The sequence below is a fragment of the Poecilia reticulata genome, linkage group LG17 (genome assembly GCF_000633615.1).
Source record: "Poecilia reticulata strain Guanapo linkage group LG17, Guppy_female_1.0+MT, whole genome shotgun sequence".
NCBI classification, from domain to species: Eukaryota; Metazoa; Chordata; class Actinopteri; order Cyprinodontiformes; family Poeciliidae; genus Poecilia; species Poecilia reticulata.
Window position 1 is genome coordinate 6,504,275 of NC_024347.1, and position 14,223 is coordinate 6,518,497.

General features: G+C 40.9%; 2 protein-coding genes across 4 annotated transcripts; one reads left to right on the top strand and one right to left on the bottom strand.

The window, feature by feature from the left end:
• The first annotated feature begins 196 nt into the window (after window positions 1–196).
• cdc7 (cell division cycle 7 homolog (S. cerevisiae)) lies at window positions 197–6,647 on the top strand. 2 transcript variants are annotated; one of them, XM_008433361.2, is made up of 12 exons: window positions 197–713; window positions 937–1,027; window positions 2,109–2,195; window positions 2,344–2,479; window positions 2,688–2,781; window positions 3,816–3,958; window positions 4,073–4,409; window positions 4,548–4,655; window positions 4,794–4,969; window positions 5,099–5,181; window positions 5,602–5,751; window positions 5,847–6,647. In XM_008433361.2, the coding sequence occupies exons 2-12, from the start codon at window positions 937–939 to the stop codon at window positions 6,272–6,274; spliced, it is 1,833 nt and encodes a 610-aa protein (XP_008431583.1). In that variant the 5' UTR covers window positions 197–713; the 3' UTR covers window positions 6,275–6,647. The 2 variants fall into 2 exon arrangements, with proteins under 2 accessions (XP_008431583.1, XP_008431584.1); XM_008433362.2 differs by having other exon boundaries at window positions 200–713; window positions 4,073–4,136.
• Window positions 6,648–7,635: 988 nt separating this feature from the next.
• glmna (glomulin, FKBP associated protein a) lies at window positions 7,636–14,215 on the bottom strand. 2 transcript variants are annotated; one of them, XM_008433364.2, is made up of 19 exons: window positions 14,123–14,215; window positions 13,799–13,878; window positions 12,664–12,789; window positions 12,471–12,584; window positions 12,278–12,386; window positions 11,525–11,810; window positions 11,338–11,437; window positions 11,076–11,257; window positions 10,882–10,935; window positions 10,374–10,404; window positions 10,056–10,145; window positions 9,923–9,964; window positions 9,735–9,808; window positions 9,566–9,650; window positions 9,366–9,475; window positions 8,462–8,525; window positions 8,169–8,304; window positions 8,015–8,085; window positions 7,636–7,932 (listed from the first exon to the last, which is right to left on the bottom strand). In XM_008433364.2, exons 2-19 carry the CDS (start codon window positions 13,835–13,837, stop codon window positions 7,810–7,812), a joined length of 1,836 nt encoding a protein of 611 aa, XP_008431586.1. In that variant the 5' UTR covers window positions 13,838–13,878; window positions 14,123–14,215; the 3' UTR covers window positions 7,636–7,809. The 2 variants fall into 2 exon arrangements, with proteins under 2 accessions (XP_008431586.1, XP_008431587.1); XM_008433365.2 differs by lacking the exon at window positions 14,123–14,215 and adding an exon at window positions 13,963–14,037.
• Window positions 14,216–14,223: the final 8 nt, after the last annotated feature.

Below are 14,223 nucleotides of genomic sequence, written 5' to 3' on the forward strand. Positions count from 1 at the left end.
AAGAAGTAAAGGTCTATCTCATAATTTGTGATACATATAGGTTTTACTTTTGCTTTTTTACAGTAAAGATAAGACAACCAACTTAGACTATTCAGGCCCTGAGGAAGAAATTTAAAAATCTCTACAGCGTTTTATATGATTTGTGCTTTTTTCTTGAGTGGTTTAAAATGAAAACATTTTGAAAATAAATGAGGAAAACATGTATGGAAGGGTTGTTTTTTTGTCACAAATTTTATTCCATTAAAATAGAATTTGGCCATAATAATTAAAAGGTTAGTCCTTTAACCACCCATTATTGGTTAAAATGGGTGTTAAGTTAGTTCAGTAGTTAGTGTAATTGGGAGGTTTTTTGCGTTTGTGAGTCAGAACACAGTCAGAAACTATTGAATGTACATGTAGCTTCCATTCAAATACACTAAATATGTTTGACAGCGATTTCAGTTTGTCCATTGACTCCACCATTATTTTTTCTTCGCGGAGACCACGTGATTTGTGCTGACTTATCGCGAGATGTCCCACGTCACTTTTAGCGCGTAGTTTGTTGTCGGCGGAAGAGGTTCTGTCAAAGTTGGAATAAAGTGTTTAAGTCGACTTTAACACAAAGAAACTTTCGAAATTAACATTAAACCGAGGAAGGAATACATAAAGACGATATGGCGGATTAATGAAACCCTTATTTTCAATTCTGTGACTTCCAATAACCAAGTGAAGCGGTAAGTATCTTTGTGTTTTGCTGTAGACGCTGCGGCTAGCTTGTTTTGAGATATATGTTGTACTTTTCTTAGGCATATGTAACTTTTAACTAGATTATTTGTCTATTGACTGCAGGTCCTTGTTCGGTGGTTTTAATTTATTTGACAGAATTCAAATTGAAGGAATAGTAACTTAAGTTTGAAACCTGAATGTTTCCAGTAAGTTTGCGTGTCTGATTTTCAGATGGAGCTTTCTCCTGTCTGCTCTGAGGACATCAGCTCATATGGAGGAATTTTGAAATCAGACGCAGTTCACAGGAAAAGAAAAATCTCAAGTGAGTCAGGAGTTTTATGACGGCCGTTTTGAAAATAAGTGTGAAAATGTAGAATACATGAACTTGTTTTTGTTTGCTTATTCACACGTGTAATTTTTCAATACAAGTGTAAATTCTGAATTTAACTAGATCTATATTAATGTTGTGCTCAGGTATAGTGGCTTCTAAAAGTATTCATATTCATACTCTACTTTTTTCAGTTTTATTTTGCCATCTGGATTCTTTGACTTTGTAAACTGTCTGAGAAATCAGCTTTTTATCCTATAGTGATAAAGTGTGGAAGTTGTGTTTTATTGAACTTTGTATTAAAAACACAAAGATGAAATAATACATTTTCTTGTATAACTAGATATTTTTTATAACATTTGGAATATTTCTCCGCTGTACCTCACTTTCCTTGGAATGCAAATGTAGATCCCAGTCAGACTTTGATCTACATTTTGTAAATGAACCTGATCAGGAAAGGCAGGTGAAGAGGTCAACAGAGCTACTCAGTACATATTTATGTAATGAGATTGTTCCTTATACAGCTGAGATTAACTCTACAATGCCAGTTGCAATGATTTCAACTGTTTACCTGGCCAGGCAGACGTTGCAGACACGATAATACATATTTTAAAAATACATATTTTTAAAATTCTGCTATATTGAAGGTCCATAAAAACATCAATGTTCATAATTTTCAAACAGATGACAGTTGTGTGTGTTGTTTGCACATACTAAAGAAACTAATAATTTTACAAAAAATTACCTTTTGTAATTTTTTTTCTACTCGGCTTTTCTCCAGATTCCTTGTCGGGGGAAAAATCAGAATTAGCCTGCAGTAGTTCTGTTCAGTCGGCAGGGCAAGGTCTTTTAGAGCAACCCTGGCACTCCAAAAGACCTCAGCCTCTGAAGTATTCGGTTTTCCTTTTTGATAAACTTGATGTTTCCATTTTTGTATGGAGTACTGAGAAAAAAACTTAATGAAATTGTAGCACCATGCTGCATCTGAACAATTTCTGAACCCACCATTATCTGAATGTTTAGTTCACTGCATTATATCCACCATTCATTCATTCTGTTTTTCTTTCATGTTCAGAGGATGTGGAGCTGGATATTGAGTCCCTGTACAAAACTGTCCCTCAGCTCTCCAAAGTGTTTCGCATCAAAGACAAAATTGGAGAAGGTACATAGCTAAGTTTTTATCTTATTGGCTTATATACTATTTGCAAAAAAACCAACAAAAAAACCCAACTTTATTTTAAGTCAAATTTATCCATGTTGTTAAATGAAAACAAAACAGTCTTCAGAAAGATTTATGTATCTGCTTTTAGGCACCTTCAGCTCAGTGTACTTGGGTGAGGCCCAGATGCATGATGGGAGGAGAGAGATGTTTGCACTGAAGCATCTCATCCCCACCAGCCATCCGACACGCATTGCTGCTGAACTTCAGTGCCTGACTTTGGCAGGGTGGGTCCGGCATTGTTTACTCCCCTAAAATGTTTATTTTTACGTTTTTTTTTAAATAATGTTAATGAATATAGTGCATCATAGATATTTGAACTCTTACAACTTGACAACTGATGCTGGTAAATTTGTGAGGGAGGGGGTTGTTTTGTTCTTTTTTTTGTGACTAATTTTTCCTTTCATTCTTGATAAATTTCCCCTACTACTGCAGCGGCAGGGAGAATGTGATGGGAGTGACGTACTGCTTCAGGAAGGAGGACCACGTTGTAATTGTAATGCCATACATGGAGCATCAAGCTATTGTGGTTTGTACATGTTTGCAAAGTAAACTGGCAAAACGTATTTTTCATCTATACTTTCACCCTACCGTAAATCCAAAATTTCTGCAAATTTATAAAAAGTTTTAAATTTAATATTCTTTATTTTAGGCCTTAAAAAAAGACTTGAATATACCCAGATTTTTCATACTAGATATAATTTCCTTCTGCTGGATTCATCATTCATCACAGAAAATATGGGTGATTTTAGTACCTGAAAACTATTTTCAATATTTCTTATAAAGTGCACTGTTTACTAGAGATGCACCAATATGATATTAATATATGCATTATTTCCAATATTTAAAAAAAAATTTAGATCGGGTCTCAGTCACCATGGTCTGAGTCATAAGGACAGATCTATTTAGTCTAAATCTATGCTTTGTGCTCTGAGGAAGGCCATGCTTTATTAGAATTACTAATGCCACTTTCTAAACCATTTGGAAGAAGTTTGTGGCAGTTTATTATTTACATGTTTGGCCAAGGTAGTCAACTTATTGCTTTTGTCAGTTTCAGTTTCTTTATTAATTTTTTACATTGACTGTTCTACTCCTAATTACACTGAGTGAACAAATGAAAGTTGTTTTTAAATGTTTGACCAAAGCTTATCAGGCTGTTGGTGTATTTAAGTGAGCTGTACTGATGCAGACTTATCTTTTATGGGAACATTTGAAGTTTACTCAGCATTGTTTATCTGCATCGAATTGGTATTGGCCAATACGAAGCCTCAGATATCAGAATGGCAAAGGGGAAAAGTGGATCAGTGCATCTCTGCTTGTATACTCAGAGACAGACCTGAAACTAGGTAGCTGAATTATAAAACCACTTAAGACACATCAGGCCTTAAATACTCACTTTAAAGTTGACAAAGTTCTACTGAACTTGCTTATGTTCTGAAGTGAATAAAATATGTTAAAGTAAATTCTAAGGTTTCTTTCAGGTCTTAAAAAAAGACCTGAACATAACTTACTCCATTGATGCTGCTGTCAGCCCTTGTATCTGAACTGTAACATGTTCATCAGGACATCATCGGGTCACTGAGCTACAAAGAGGTCCGTCTGTACATCTACCACCTGCTGAAAGCCCTGAAACACATCCACCAGTTTGGGATCATCCATCGGGACATCAAGCCAAACAATTTCCTCTACAACAGGAAGCTCAGAACGTAAGTGTCTTGTGAAAATAGTTTTGCTATGGAGGGGTTTTCTGATAGGAGAATATCATTTTTTATACTCAAACCCAGATTTAAGTTCTCATTATTCTGCGTGTGTAAATGTAGGTATGCGCTTGTGGACTTCGGCTTGGCCCAGGGAACCGCTGATTCCCAGATTGAGCTGCTGAAGGTGATGAGACAGAAGCCGTCACAGAAAGGTGGAGGGCCGCCAGGGAAACAGGAAGCAGCACAAAGAAGCAGAGCACTTCCTAAACCCCCTGTTAAGACCACCAGCACCGCTCCGACTTCACTGCCTCTACCTCCACACCAATCAGTACCTTCTACCTCCTCCTCCTCCTCCTCTGCTCCCCACATCACCACTCCCCCCCCAGCAGCTGGGAAAGCACTGGTTAGAAAAGCACGGGCCACCTCCACCTCCTACTCTCGAACAAAACTCACAAAGGTGTTTACACTGAGATACTTTACTGTCATTCCAGTTGTTTTGTTGTAAAATATGCACAATTTAAAAGGGTTGTATTTCCTGTGTTTATGTTTTCTTCTCCCTGCACTAAATTTTTGGTTTTTGCATGTTTTGCTGTAGGATCTGGCAGGACTGCGCAGAGTTCCTCGACCGGTGTTTGGGGAGAGAAACCTGAACAGCTGCACACCAGCGCCCCCTACCTCTAAGCATGTGCCGCTTAAGACTGAAGTAAGAAATCCAAGGAGGAAAAGTTTTCTGTAGGACTGCAACGATTAATCGTAAAGTTAGAAATTCATGTTTATTTCTGTCGAATATTTCAAAGTTTCCATCATTTTACTAATGAGTTTCTTGCTGTTCCAACACAAGTCTCTAAAAGCCAAGAAAACAGAGGATGCAGCCAGCTACAAACACGTTTCATCCAACCGGGGCCTGGTGTCTGTCAGGACATCCGGCAGCAGCCAGAAGCCACAGCGGGCCCCTCAGCAGGGCCTCACATGTAACTGCTACCTCACTGATCGCGTCTGCAACGTCTGCCTGGCCAGGTAAACAGTTGAAATCATTGCAACTGGCATTGTAGAGTTGATCTCAGCTGTATAAGGAACAATCCCATTACATTACAGTGAGCTTTTGTTCACTATTTAGTGTGTAATGTTTTGTGTGTGTGTGTTAAGAAAGCAGCAGGTAGCACCCAGAGCGGGGACTCCCGGTTTTAGAGCGCCAGAAGTCCTGACCAAATGTCCCAACCAAGGCACAGGTTGGTGTTTGATCCAGTTATTCACAAGTTTGCCATAATGCACAGTGCATTGAAATTGTTTCACTTCAAACACAAAGTTTAATGTAATTCATTTGAATTTCACTGTAAAATACACAGAGTAGTGTATAGTTACAAAATGGAAGGACAGTGATGTATGATTTTCCACATTTTTAACAAGCAAAAACCTCAAATTGCTTGCAAATTTAGAATGTTACATCAGCCCAACAGAAAAAATATGGAACATAAAATTCCATTTTAAAGAAACAATATATGCGTATTAGATAATAAAAATGTCAATAGTATGAACACTTTTGCAAGACAGTCAGATTTCAAACTGCTACAAAGACATTGATCTCTTTTCATGTCTTCTTCCTGTCACTGATGGTCTCCCCTCCTCCGTCATAACACCCTGGGTTGCAGCCATAGACGTGTGGTCGGCTGGTGTGATCCTGCTGTCCCTGCTCAGTGGCCGCTACCCCTTCTTTAAAGCCAGCGACGACCTGATTGCCCTCGCACAGATCATGACCATCAGAGGCTCTAGGGAGACCATTCAGGCCGCGAAGACATTTGGTATGCATGAAACCTGTATCATCCTTAAAAAACGTCTCTAGATTTAAAACTGAAACATGTTAGTAAACTGGTTTTGCGGGTTGAAACTTGCTCAGGAAAAGCAGTGGTGTGCAGCCGGGAGCTTCCTCGCCAGGACCTCAGGACGCTTTGTGAGACGCTGAGAGGACAGAGGTCTTCAGCGGACGTCACCATGGTTCCAGAAGCGGGTGGAGAGACATCCGCCGCCCGCAGAAACACAGACCAAGATGAAACTCCAACACGTTGGGCCAACGGCCCTCAGCTCAACACGCACAGAGGAGAAGTCAGTGAAACTCGCCCAGAACACCATGAACATTCAAGTAGCAGCAAAGCCCCAACCAACCAGAGCTCCCCGTCAGAGAGTAAAGTGGCGGACGATCAGAAGGGCTGGGACAGGGTTCCTGACGAGGCCTTCAACCTTTTGGATCTGCTGCTGGACCTAAACCCATCCACTAGGATCACAGCTGCTGAAGCTCTGCAGCATCCTTTCTTTAAGGATCTGTGACGCAGAGTTTCATACCAGCTGTCAGCAGGATGAGAGCGTGTGGCTCTCCAGGCTGGGATTAGGACTTCTAATGAATAAATAGTTCACATGATTGTTTAGCAGGTTAAGATTGTATATAGGAGTGAAGAAGTTATCTGAGAAGGTTCTTAAATAAAACATTGATGTAAATAAAGTTTAGACATGGCGGCCTTTGAGTTTTGTTATGTAGTTTGAAAACTTTTATATAAACATGAGGGCTTTTAATTTGAAATAATTAGTTGCCATGTGAGTGCTTTGACTAATTTCTACGGGGTTAGCTGCTGTCATTAATGGTATTTATTTAGAAGGAAATGTCTCCTGTTTAAGATTTTTGTAGTAAAATCTGGCTCTCAGACCACTGCACCTCCTGTTCTTTACAACCTGAACCAACAGAGCCATGCTCCTTCAACTTGAAACTAACCACCACAACTGCATGTGCCATAATCATCCTATAACAACTTCTGTTCTAAAAGACTTTTGAGCTAGAACCAATGCAAACACACCTAGTAATTTGTGGAAATGGGCATCTGAGGAACTTGGAATCTATGATTTTTTTTGTAGTTGTCATAAATCCTTGTATGATTCTTGGTTGGTGGTGCTTATATGAACTCTCTAGTTTCCCGGTGCAGACATTTAAACATTACGTACATTTTCAATAGTGTTAAAGGTTGAGGCTTCTCCAATAGCTTGAAATCAACTTTTTTGGTGGTAAACTGTCTAAAGATGTTAAGGGTGCTATCTTTGTGTGAATTTAATTCTGTGATATTTTGCCTAAAACCATCTCAGATCTGACCTCCAGAGGTTGAATTGTGGCCAGTTGAATTTTCCTATTCGTTAAAACGGTACAGCGACTCCACAGCCCTGCCAAGAAGAATAAAACCATCTCAGACACACGCCTCCTAGTGGCGTGTGTAACACATGACCCACGTCAGGAGATCGAATAGTGAGCGGGACAGATCTGCTGTCTCCTAAAAAACAGTCTCTGGATTTGTTGCTGATTGGTCCAAAAATGTCAACTTTTGTCTTGTCTGAATTTAAAAGCAACAAATTGAGTCATCCAAGTTTTTTTTTTTTTTTACCAAGACATTCCTGTAATCTACCTTACTGAATTTATTTATCTATACAATATATATCACAAGAACCCTGTAGTACTCCAAAAGTAACCCTAGAGTCTGTTGAATGAACATGAATTGACATTCATAATAAATTTAAGTAAATATCAAAACAAGACTGTTTTTAATGACATAAAACTCACTAGGCCTAATGGAAACATCTTCAGACTTTGCTGATGTATGTATAAAAATGATGAATTTATCACATAGTAATAAAACCACAGATTTGAGTCAAATGTATGAAACTTTGTTTTTTATTATCAGTTACAGCTCTATCAGAATATACACAAGGTACAAGAGCTGACACTTTCATCATAGAAAATCTTATCTGAAATGGGGAGGAGAAACAGTCGAAGGGTTTGAAATAATACATTTACATATTAGGCCCCGCCCCCTTTTGTTTTGTTAGGCCCTGAGAAGTTGAGGCTCTCCTGCAGTTTCCAGGCCGTCCTTCACCTCCACCAGCTCCTCTATCCGCACCAACACGCTCTCGATCATGTCGAATGTGTGGAGCGCTGAGTGCAGAGCCTGAAACAAACCAGTCAGATTCAATCACATGTAATTGTCCAGCTTGGTTGTTTTTTCGTTTGGAAGCGATGGCCTAACTGACCTGAATCTGAGATTCTGATGTCATTTTTGGCAGCTTCTCCCCACCAACAGATACAGACAGCACCGACTCCTCTGTGGAAAAACATGCCGACGTGCCGTTAGAAAAACAAGCCGTCTCTGGTAGGCTGGAGGGAAATGTTTTTGCTGACTGTGACCTTTGGCGTTTTTCTTTTTCTTCTCCCTGGTGTCCTGCAGCTCCCTCTCATAGTGGGCTCTCGACATGTTCACGCCGACACGCAGAGGCTTCAGGAACGTATCTTCTATTTTATACAACTCGGTCCAGATGCCGGTCTGCAAGATGGCAAAATGTGAGCGACCCGCTACACTTTACAAATTTGAAACATGCACATAAGAAAATATAAATCAAATGTTTAAGGTTCCTTTTCTGTTTTTAGTAGCACGAGACCATAGGGTCTCCTCCCGCTGCCAGACTGCTATCTGCACTCACCTGGTTCTCTGTTACTTTGTCTCTGATGACCAGGTAGCGCAGCAGGTTCAGAGACTCCATGACTCTGCAGGAAAGAAATTAATAAAAATAAATTTTGGCCAGTATCAATATCTGGTATTAATATCTGGTAGAAGAACCACACTGTTGACACCAGTTCAGTCAAATGTCAAAATTCAGTCAGTGCTCCATCACTACATGACCAACTTCCCCTTCCAAACAGCAACAACATGGAAAAATTTTTTTATGGAAACAAAAATTTAATGTTTTTTTATTTTATTTTATTTTTATCATATTGACCCAGCTTTACATATCAGACTGACACAGATCTGTTAAAAATGGCTAATATCAGCCAATACTGATGTTGGTGTCAATACTCCGTACATCCCTAAAAATAATATGCGTAAGAATCTCTTGGGGAATTTGAGGGGAAGGTAAAGATTAGGGTGATGGCAAGGAGACCTTCCAGTATCCAAACAGTCAAAACTTTTGGTGGAAACGTGCAAAAAGCTGGTTTAGCCATTATAAGAAGTCTGCTGTAATACCAATAGAGATTTTCACCTGCTGGTTAATGAAATTGTAAATAATGATCAACATGCAAATCTCTAATAAAATGTGAAAAAAAATATATATCAATTTAAAAGAAAACAGGTTATTTTATGTTTTATTACTTTTTGAGAGACACCTGTCACTGCATGTTTTGGGTTGTCATTCTGATGGAAGGCCGACCTCTGACCTCTGTTTCCAGTTCAACTGTTATGAACTGGAAACAGTTCAAAAGACTCTTTCCAGTCCTTTGAAGTCTGTAACATGTTTTTTTTCCTTAATATAATAGAATAGAATTTCTCTCCTATCTTCCCTTTCCATCCTTTAGAACAATCTAGAATTAAAGTCTGTGTGTGCGTACCTGTCCAGGTAGTGCAGGAGATCCGTCTCTGGGCCGTCTGGAAGACTAAATACCTTGCGCAGCAAAGGCAGCAGGTGAACTCCCTCAAACCAGATGTTACCGTTACCCGGCTGCAGACACAAAGTGAGAGAGACGCTGCAGGTTGGCTCTCCGCTGCAGCACAAAACAGCAGGAGCAGTCAGCCTCAGAGGCCACTTTACCTGCAGAGCTGCATCGATCTGATTCTTGATGTTTTTAATGATGTAGCCTTCTACTCCCGAGTGGTTGCTAGTCCTGAGCATGTATCTGAGACGGGGAATAGCAACAAATTTAATAGACGGTGACAGGAAAACATTTGTGTAGTCTCTGTGGGGGGAATGCGGAGCTTACTGGAAAAATCTGTACTTGGCTTCAGTGTTGAACTTATCGATGCTGAGCTGGAACACCTTCAGTCCTTTAGTCCTCTGCAGCCAAACGACAAACACAAAAACCAGCAGGTCGTTTCTTCACACAAACTGTGGCGATCATCCAAATTGAATCTAAAGTAAAAAATGTTTAAAAATGGCCAGAGGTCCTACCAGATCATGCTTGGGGCAAATCGTCATGACCTTTACTAAGTTCTGAAAAGAAGACAAATGTTATTAGTGTGCAGAAAACTGCTTGAAACGTACTGAAGAGGGTTAAAGGAGACTTATAATGAACTGCGGTCACCTGAGGGACGGTGAGGAAGGTTCTGATCTCGAGCAGATCCGCTGGCAGACTGCCATCCTCCACCCGCACCAGACTCTTCTCATACAGCTCCTGTAAGGATGGAGAAACACAGAAATCACAGCCCTACCTAGCAAAGGTTTTCCAACACACTTTTAGTCTCATTAGACCACAGACTTCAATGAATTTTACTAGGAAATGAATGAGACAGTCCTAAACAGTGCAGACCACTGCCTAAATGCAGTAAAAACAGTTCTAAAAAATCTGATCAGCAAATATCTATTTAGAAAAAAAAAAAAAGTGAGATTCAGTTTATCTTACCAGTCCTTTCTGTAGCCTGGAGGTCTCAGTTCTAGAGAAACAGAATCACAAGTGCCAAAGATGAACAGGTGTGACTCAAGTCCTTTCTTATTTATACCCTCAGCCTCAACTAGCCCATAAATCAGCACTTAATTCTTTTATTCTGGGCAATCAGCCCCCAAAAAATAAATTGGTATCGTCCGAAATCGGGATCAGCAGGTCAGGCTATCTGAAGATCGGTGACCAGCCCAGAAAACTCCAGTCGGTGCGCCCCTACACTAAGGCAAATCATTATTTGAACCCCGCTCTCCTTTTTAAAAGTTGCCTTGCTAAAAAATTAACACTTTGTGGTGGGTGTATTATTTTAAAGGAAGAACATCAACCAGGATTCTAGAAACAACATTTACCATATAAACTAATGCATATACGCAAATGCAGACCTCAGTCAGACAGAAACTCTGCGGCGGGGGCAGCAGCTAAAAACCTGAAAGGGTTTAGAAACTTCTATAGGGAGGAGCAGGTTCCTTACCGGGACAGAAGAATGGAAATGTGCTCCATGTTGCAGCGCAGACAGAAGACGGGGCTGTGGAGAGAGAATGGAGAGGCGTGAGAGTTAATTTTACATTTACACCCAAAATATTATCGCAATAATTGTTACAAAAACAGTCAATGTTTAAGGAGATGTGGCTGTTCGTCCAGTACTTTCTGGTTCCCCTGCGCTACCTGAAAACACTGGGGAAAGTATCGGCCGCCAGGTGATGGACGAAAACCAGGTGTGCCAAGCAGGCCAGGGAATTTTTGGGATAACGGACCTCCTCCTCCAGGAAGCCCGGAACCTCTTTCTTCTTAAGCAGTGGGTGGAACACCAGACCTGGGAGAGACTCTCCGACGGTGCCCAGAATGTCCTACAGAACCACAGAGAACCACAGGTTCACAGCTCAAACACCACACCACGCTGCAAGCATGCAGGGTTTACAATCCGTACCAGAATCTCTGCAGCAAAAGTCCGGAGTGGAGACAGTGGCAGTGTGTCTGGATCCCAGATCTGTATGTCCAGCAGAGGCTGGCTCAGGGTCTTCATGCAGCTACAGAGACACAGACGTTCGATCACACCGTTTTTTAAACAGCTCTAAACTAACAGGGAAACGTCAAGCTTTCTGTCTGCCACTCACAACTTCAGGAGTTCTGTCCGCAGCTCATCCTCTGCTCCCTCCTCCTGTCCACCCGCTGTTTTGTGGGATTTCCGCAGTTGATTCCCACTGCTCTGATTCAGCCTCGCCTCCTGCGCAAAGGGCCTGACAAACCGCGCGAGGTCGGCGCAGCAGCGGCCGAGCGAAAAGACGTCGTCCTCTTCTTGCTCCTTGGTGTCGGAGACGGGCAGCTTGGCCAGCTGGTCCAGGACGGAGGACAGGGTCATACCCAGGGAGGACGCCTTCCGGTCGCCCAGGCGCAGCAGCACTGAAGGGGGGCAGAGCAGGTGGTGGAAACTGAGCTGATGTGATTGGGAAAGTATTCAAACGCCTCTCAGTTCTTCACTTTCTACAACGACTGAGACGGATTATTCAGATTAATCGATTTTTGAAATCATCACTGACCAACTCAGTAATCAATTACTGTACAAAAAACCCATACATTTTGAATTTAAGATTAAACAAAACTTTCGTATAAAAACTCAAGTGTCATAGTTTTAGGTTCAAATCCTGTAAATAAAAGTTCCTATTAAAGACCTTATGGTATCCAATTATTAATAAGTTAATCCAAAAAATAATCAACATGTCAGTGGTATGAATAAACTTGACTTGAATAAATTACATTGATGTATGGAATTGTAATGTGACAAAATGAGAAAAAGGAGGTATGAATAATTTTGCGAGAAACTGAATTTCTGAGTCTGTTTTTGTGAGATTCTTAAAGGTACAGCTCACCTTTCTGTAGCGGGTTCAGAAGCAGATGGAGACTTTCGGCGATTCTGTCGGCGTCGTCATGTTCCAGCAGCTCCAGAAGGCCAATCAGCAACTCTTTGGGCCGGCAGGTCTGCAAAACCAGAGGAGACAAAACGTTTACAAACTCAGGCTCCAGACCCGTAGTGACAGTATGAATGCAAAGGTTTGGTCAGACCTCTAACAGATGGTTAAAAATGGCCAGGCACTGAGGGAGATGTTTGTCGTCTTTCCTCAGCAGCACCTGAACCAGCGGCGGCAGCAGGTTCCAGCCCATACTCCTCACCACGTTCTGCAGGTCGGTGTTAAAGGCAGCGTCAGGGATGGCAGAGAGAACCGCACGTCACCGACGTCTTCGCTAAGAAACGCACCTGATTCTTTTCATCCAGGACGATGCTGAGGACCTGCGGGCCGTGTCCCTCCTCGATGCAGCTCCGTCCCGCGATAGTGAATACATCGTGATCCTCGGGGCTGTAGCTGTCATCTGGGAGTGCCTGCTGTTTAGAGAACACACAAAGAGGTAAAGATGTCTATTGGAGGCAATTACGAAGGAAGAAAATGTGAGCAAATGTCTCCTGTCAAGCTATTTAGTGGACCGATTCCTACAAAAGTATCGGTGCACCGATGTGAAAGATATTACACAGTTGATGTAATCTGAATTAGGGATTCGTGATATATAGACATCAACATCGGTATTGGCCAAAATTAGTCATTTTTTAATATATTAGTATCAGTAAAGTATAAGTAAATCTGGGCAAATGTTAACTGATGTTTGTTTCCATCTCTTTACGTTTCATCGTGTGATGGTAATGACGCGACTGAAGCCCTGATTTGTGCTTCAGTCAGCGGGTCTGACTGAAGCACAAAAGCAATGTCAGCAATTTTTTAAGAGTCACAATGGTGGAGAAATATATTATTCAGGCAAATATTGGTTATCGGGCATATTTGCAGTAATATCAAATATTGGCATTGTCCAAATTTTTCAAATTGGTACATTCTTAATCTGAATTGTATCAAATATGTCAATGATATATATATATATATGTACTTATAAATTATTGTTATATATTGCAAAAAGGGGTAATGAAAACACTTTTTTTACTTTGCCTACTCCTTTTTGTTGTGTTTTCTTATTTCAATTGAAATAAATCAAATAATTTGCTTCCTTAGATCTTGTACCTGTAAGGTTGAACCAGATGATCGAGAGGAACAACTGCCCTTCACTTTGTCTGCTACACCTGGGATTTTTTTATTTTATTTAATTTTTTTAAATCACACAAACTGACATTAACCCTCATAATACATTTAAGCCTCTTCTCTCCTAGAGGACAGGAAGAATGTTCTGGAAGAACAAAGAATTTCACACCCTTTAGGAGCTTCTGCCTCAGACAAGGAGGGGGATCTTGGCTGAGGGCTGCGTCAGAGGAAAACACAAAAACCCAGAATATGTGGTGTTTGGAAACTAAATCAATAAAGCGTGTTTGGATGGACATGAGTAGCACTTACACATCTCTGGACCACATCACTGAGCTGCTCCAGAGCCATCTCTGCTGTCCTCACATGGGCTGGATCTTCACCAAGTAATCCTTCAAAAAAAAAAAAAAAGGGCAGAATTAATAATTAATTAATTAAACCGCCGCGCACAAGGCGACCGTGTAATCCACACATACAAATAAGAGGTTATTTAAGGCTACGGTAAGCAGTGAATCCCCGCAGCTTCCAGCAAACTAGATGCTAGTCCTGATTCTGAATGATCTGAACTCAGGGAGAAGCGAAGACGCCTCGGTGGACAAAACAAGCGTACATTACAGAGAAAATAGAGTCACACACCTTGTCTTCATGCCCTCAAATAGCCCGGTTGCAAACAAAAACACACGCTTAAATACTTTCCGAATACAGCGTGAATAACTGGTACGGCCGTACCGGCTGCC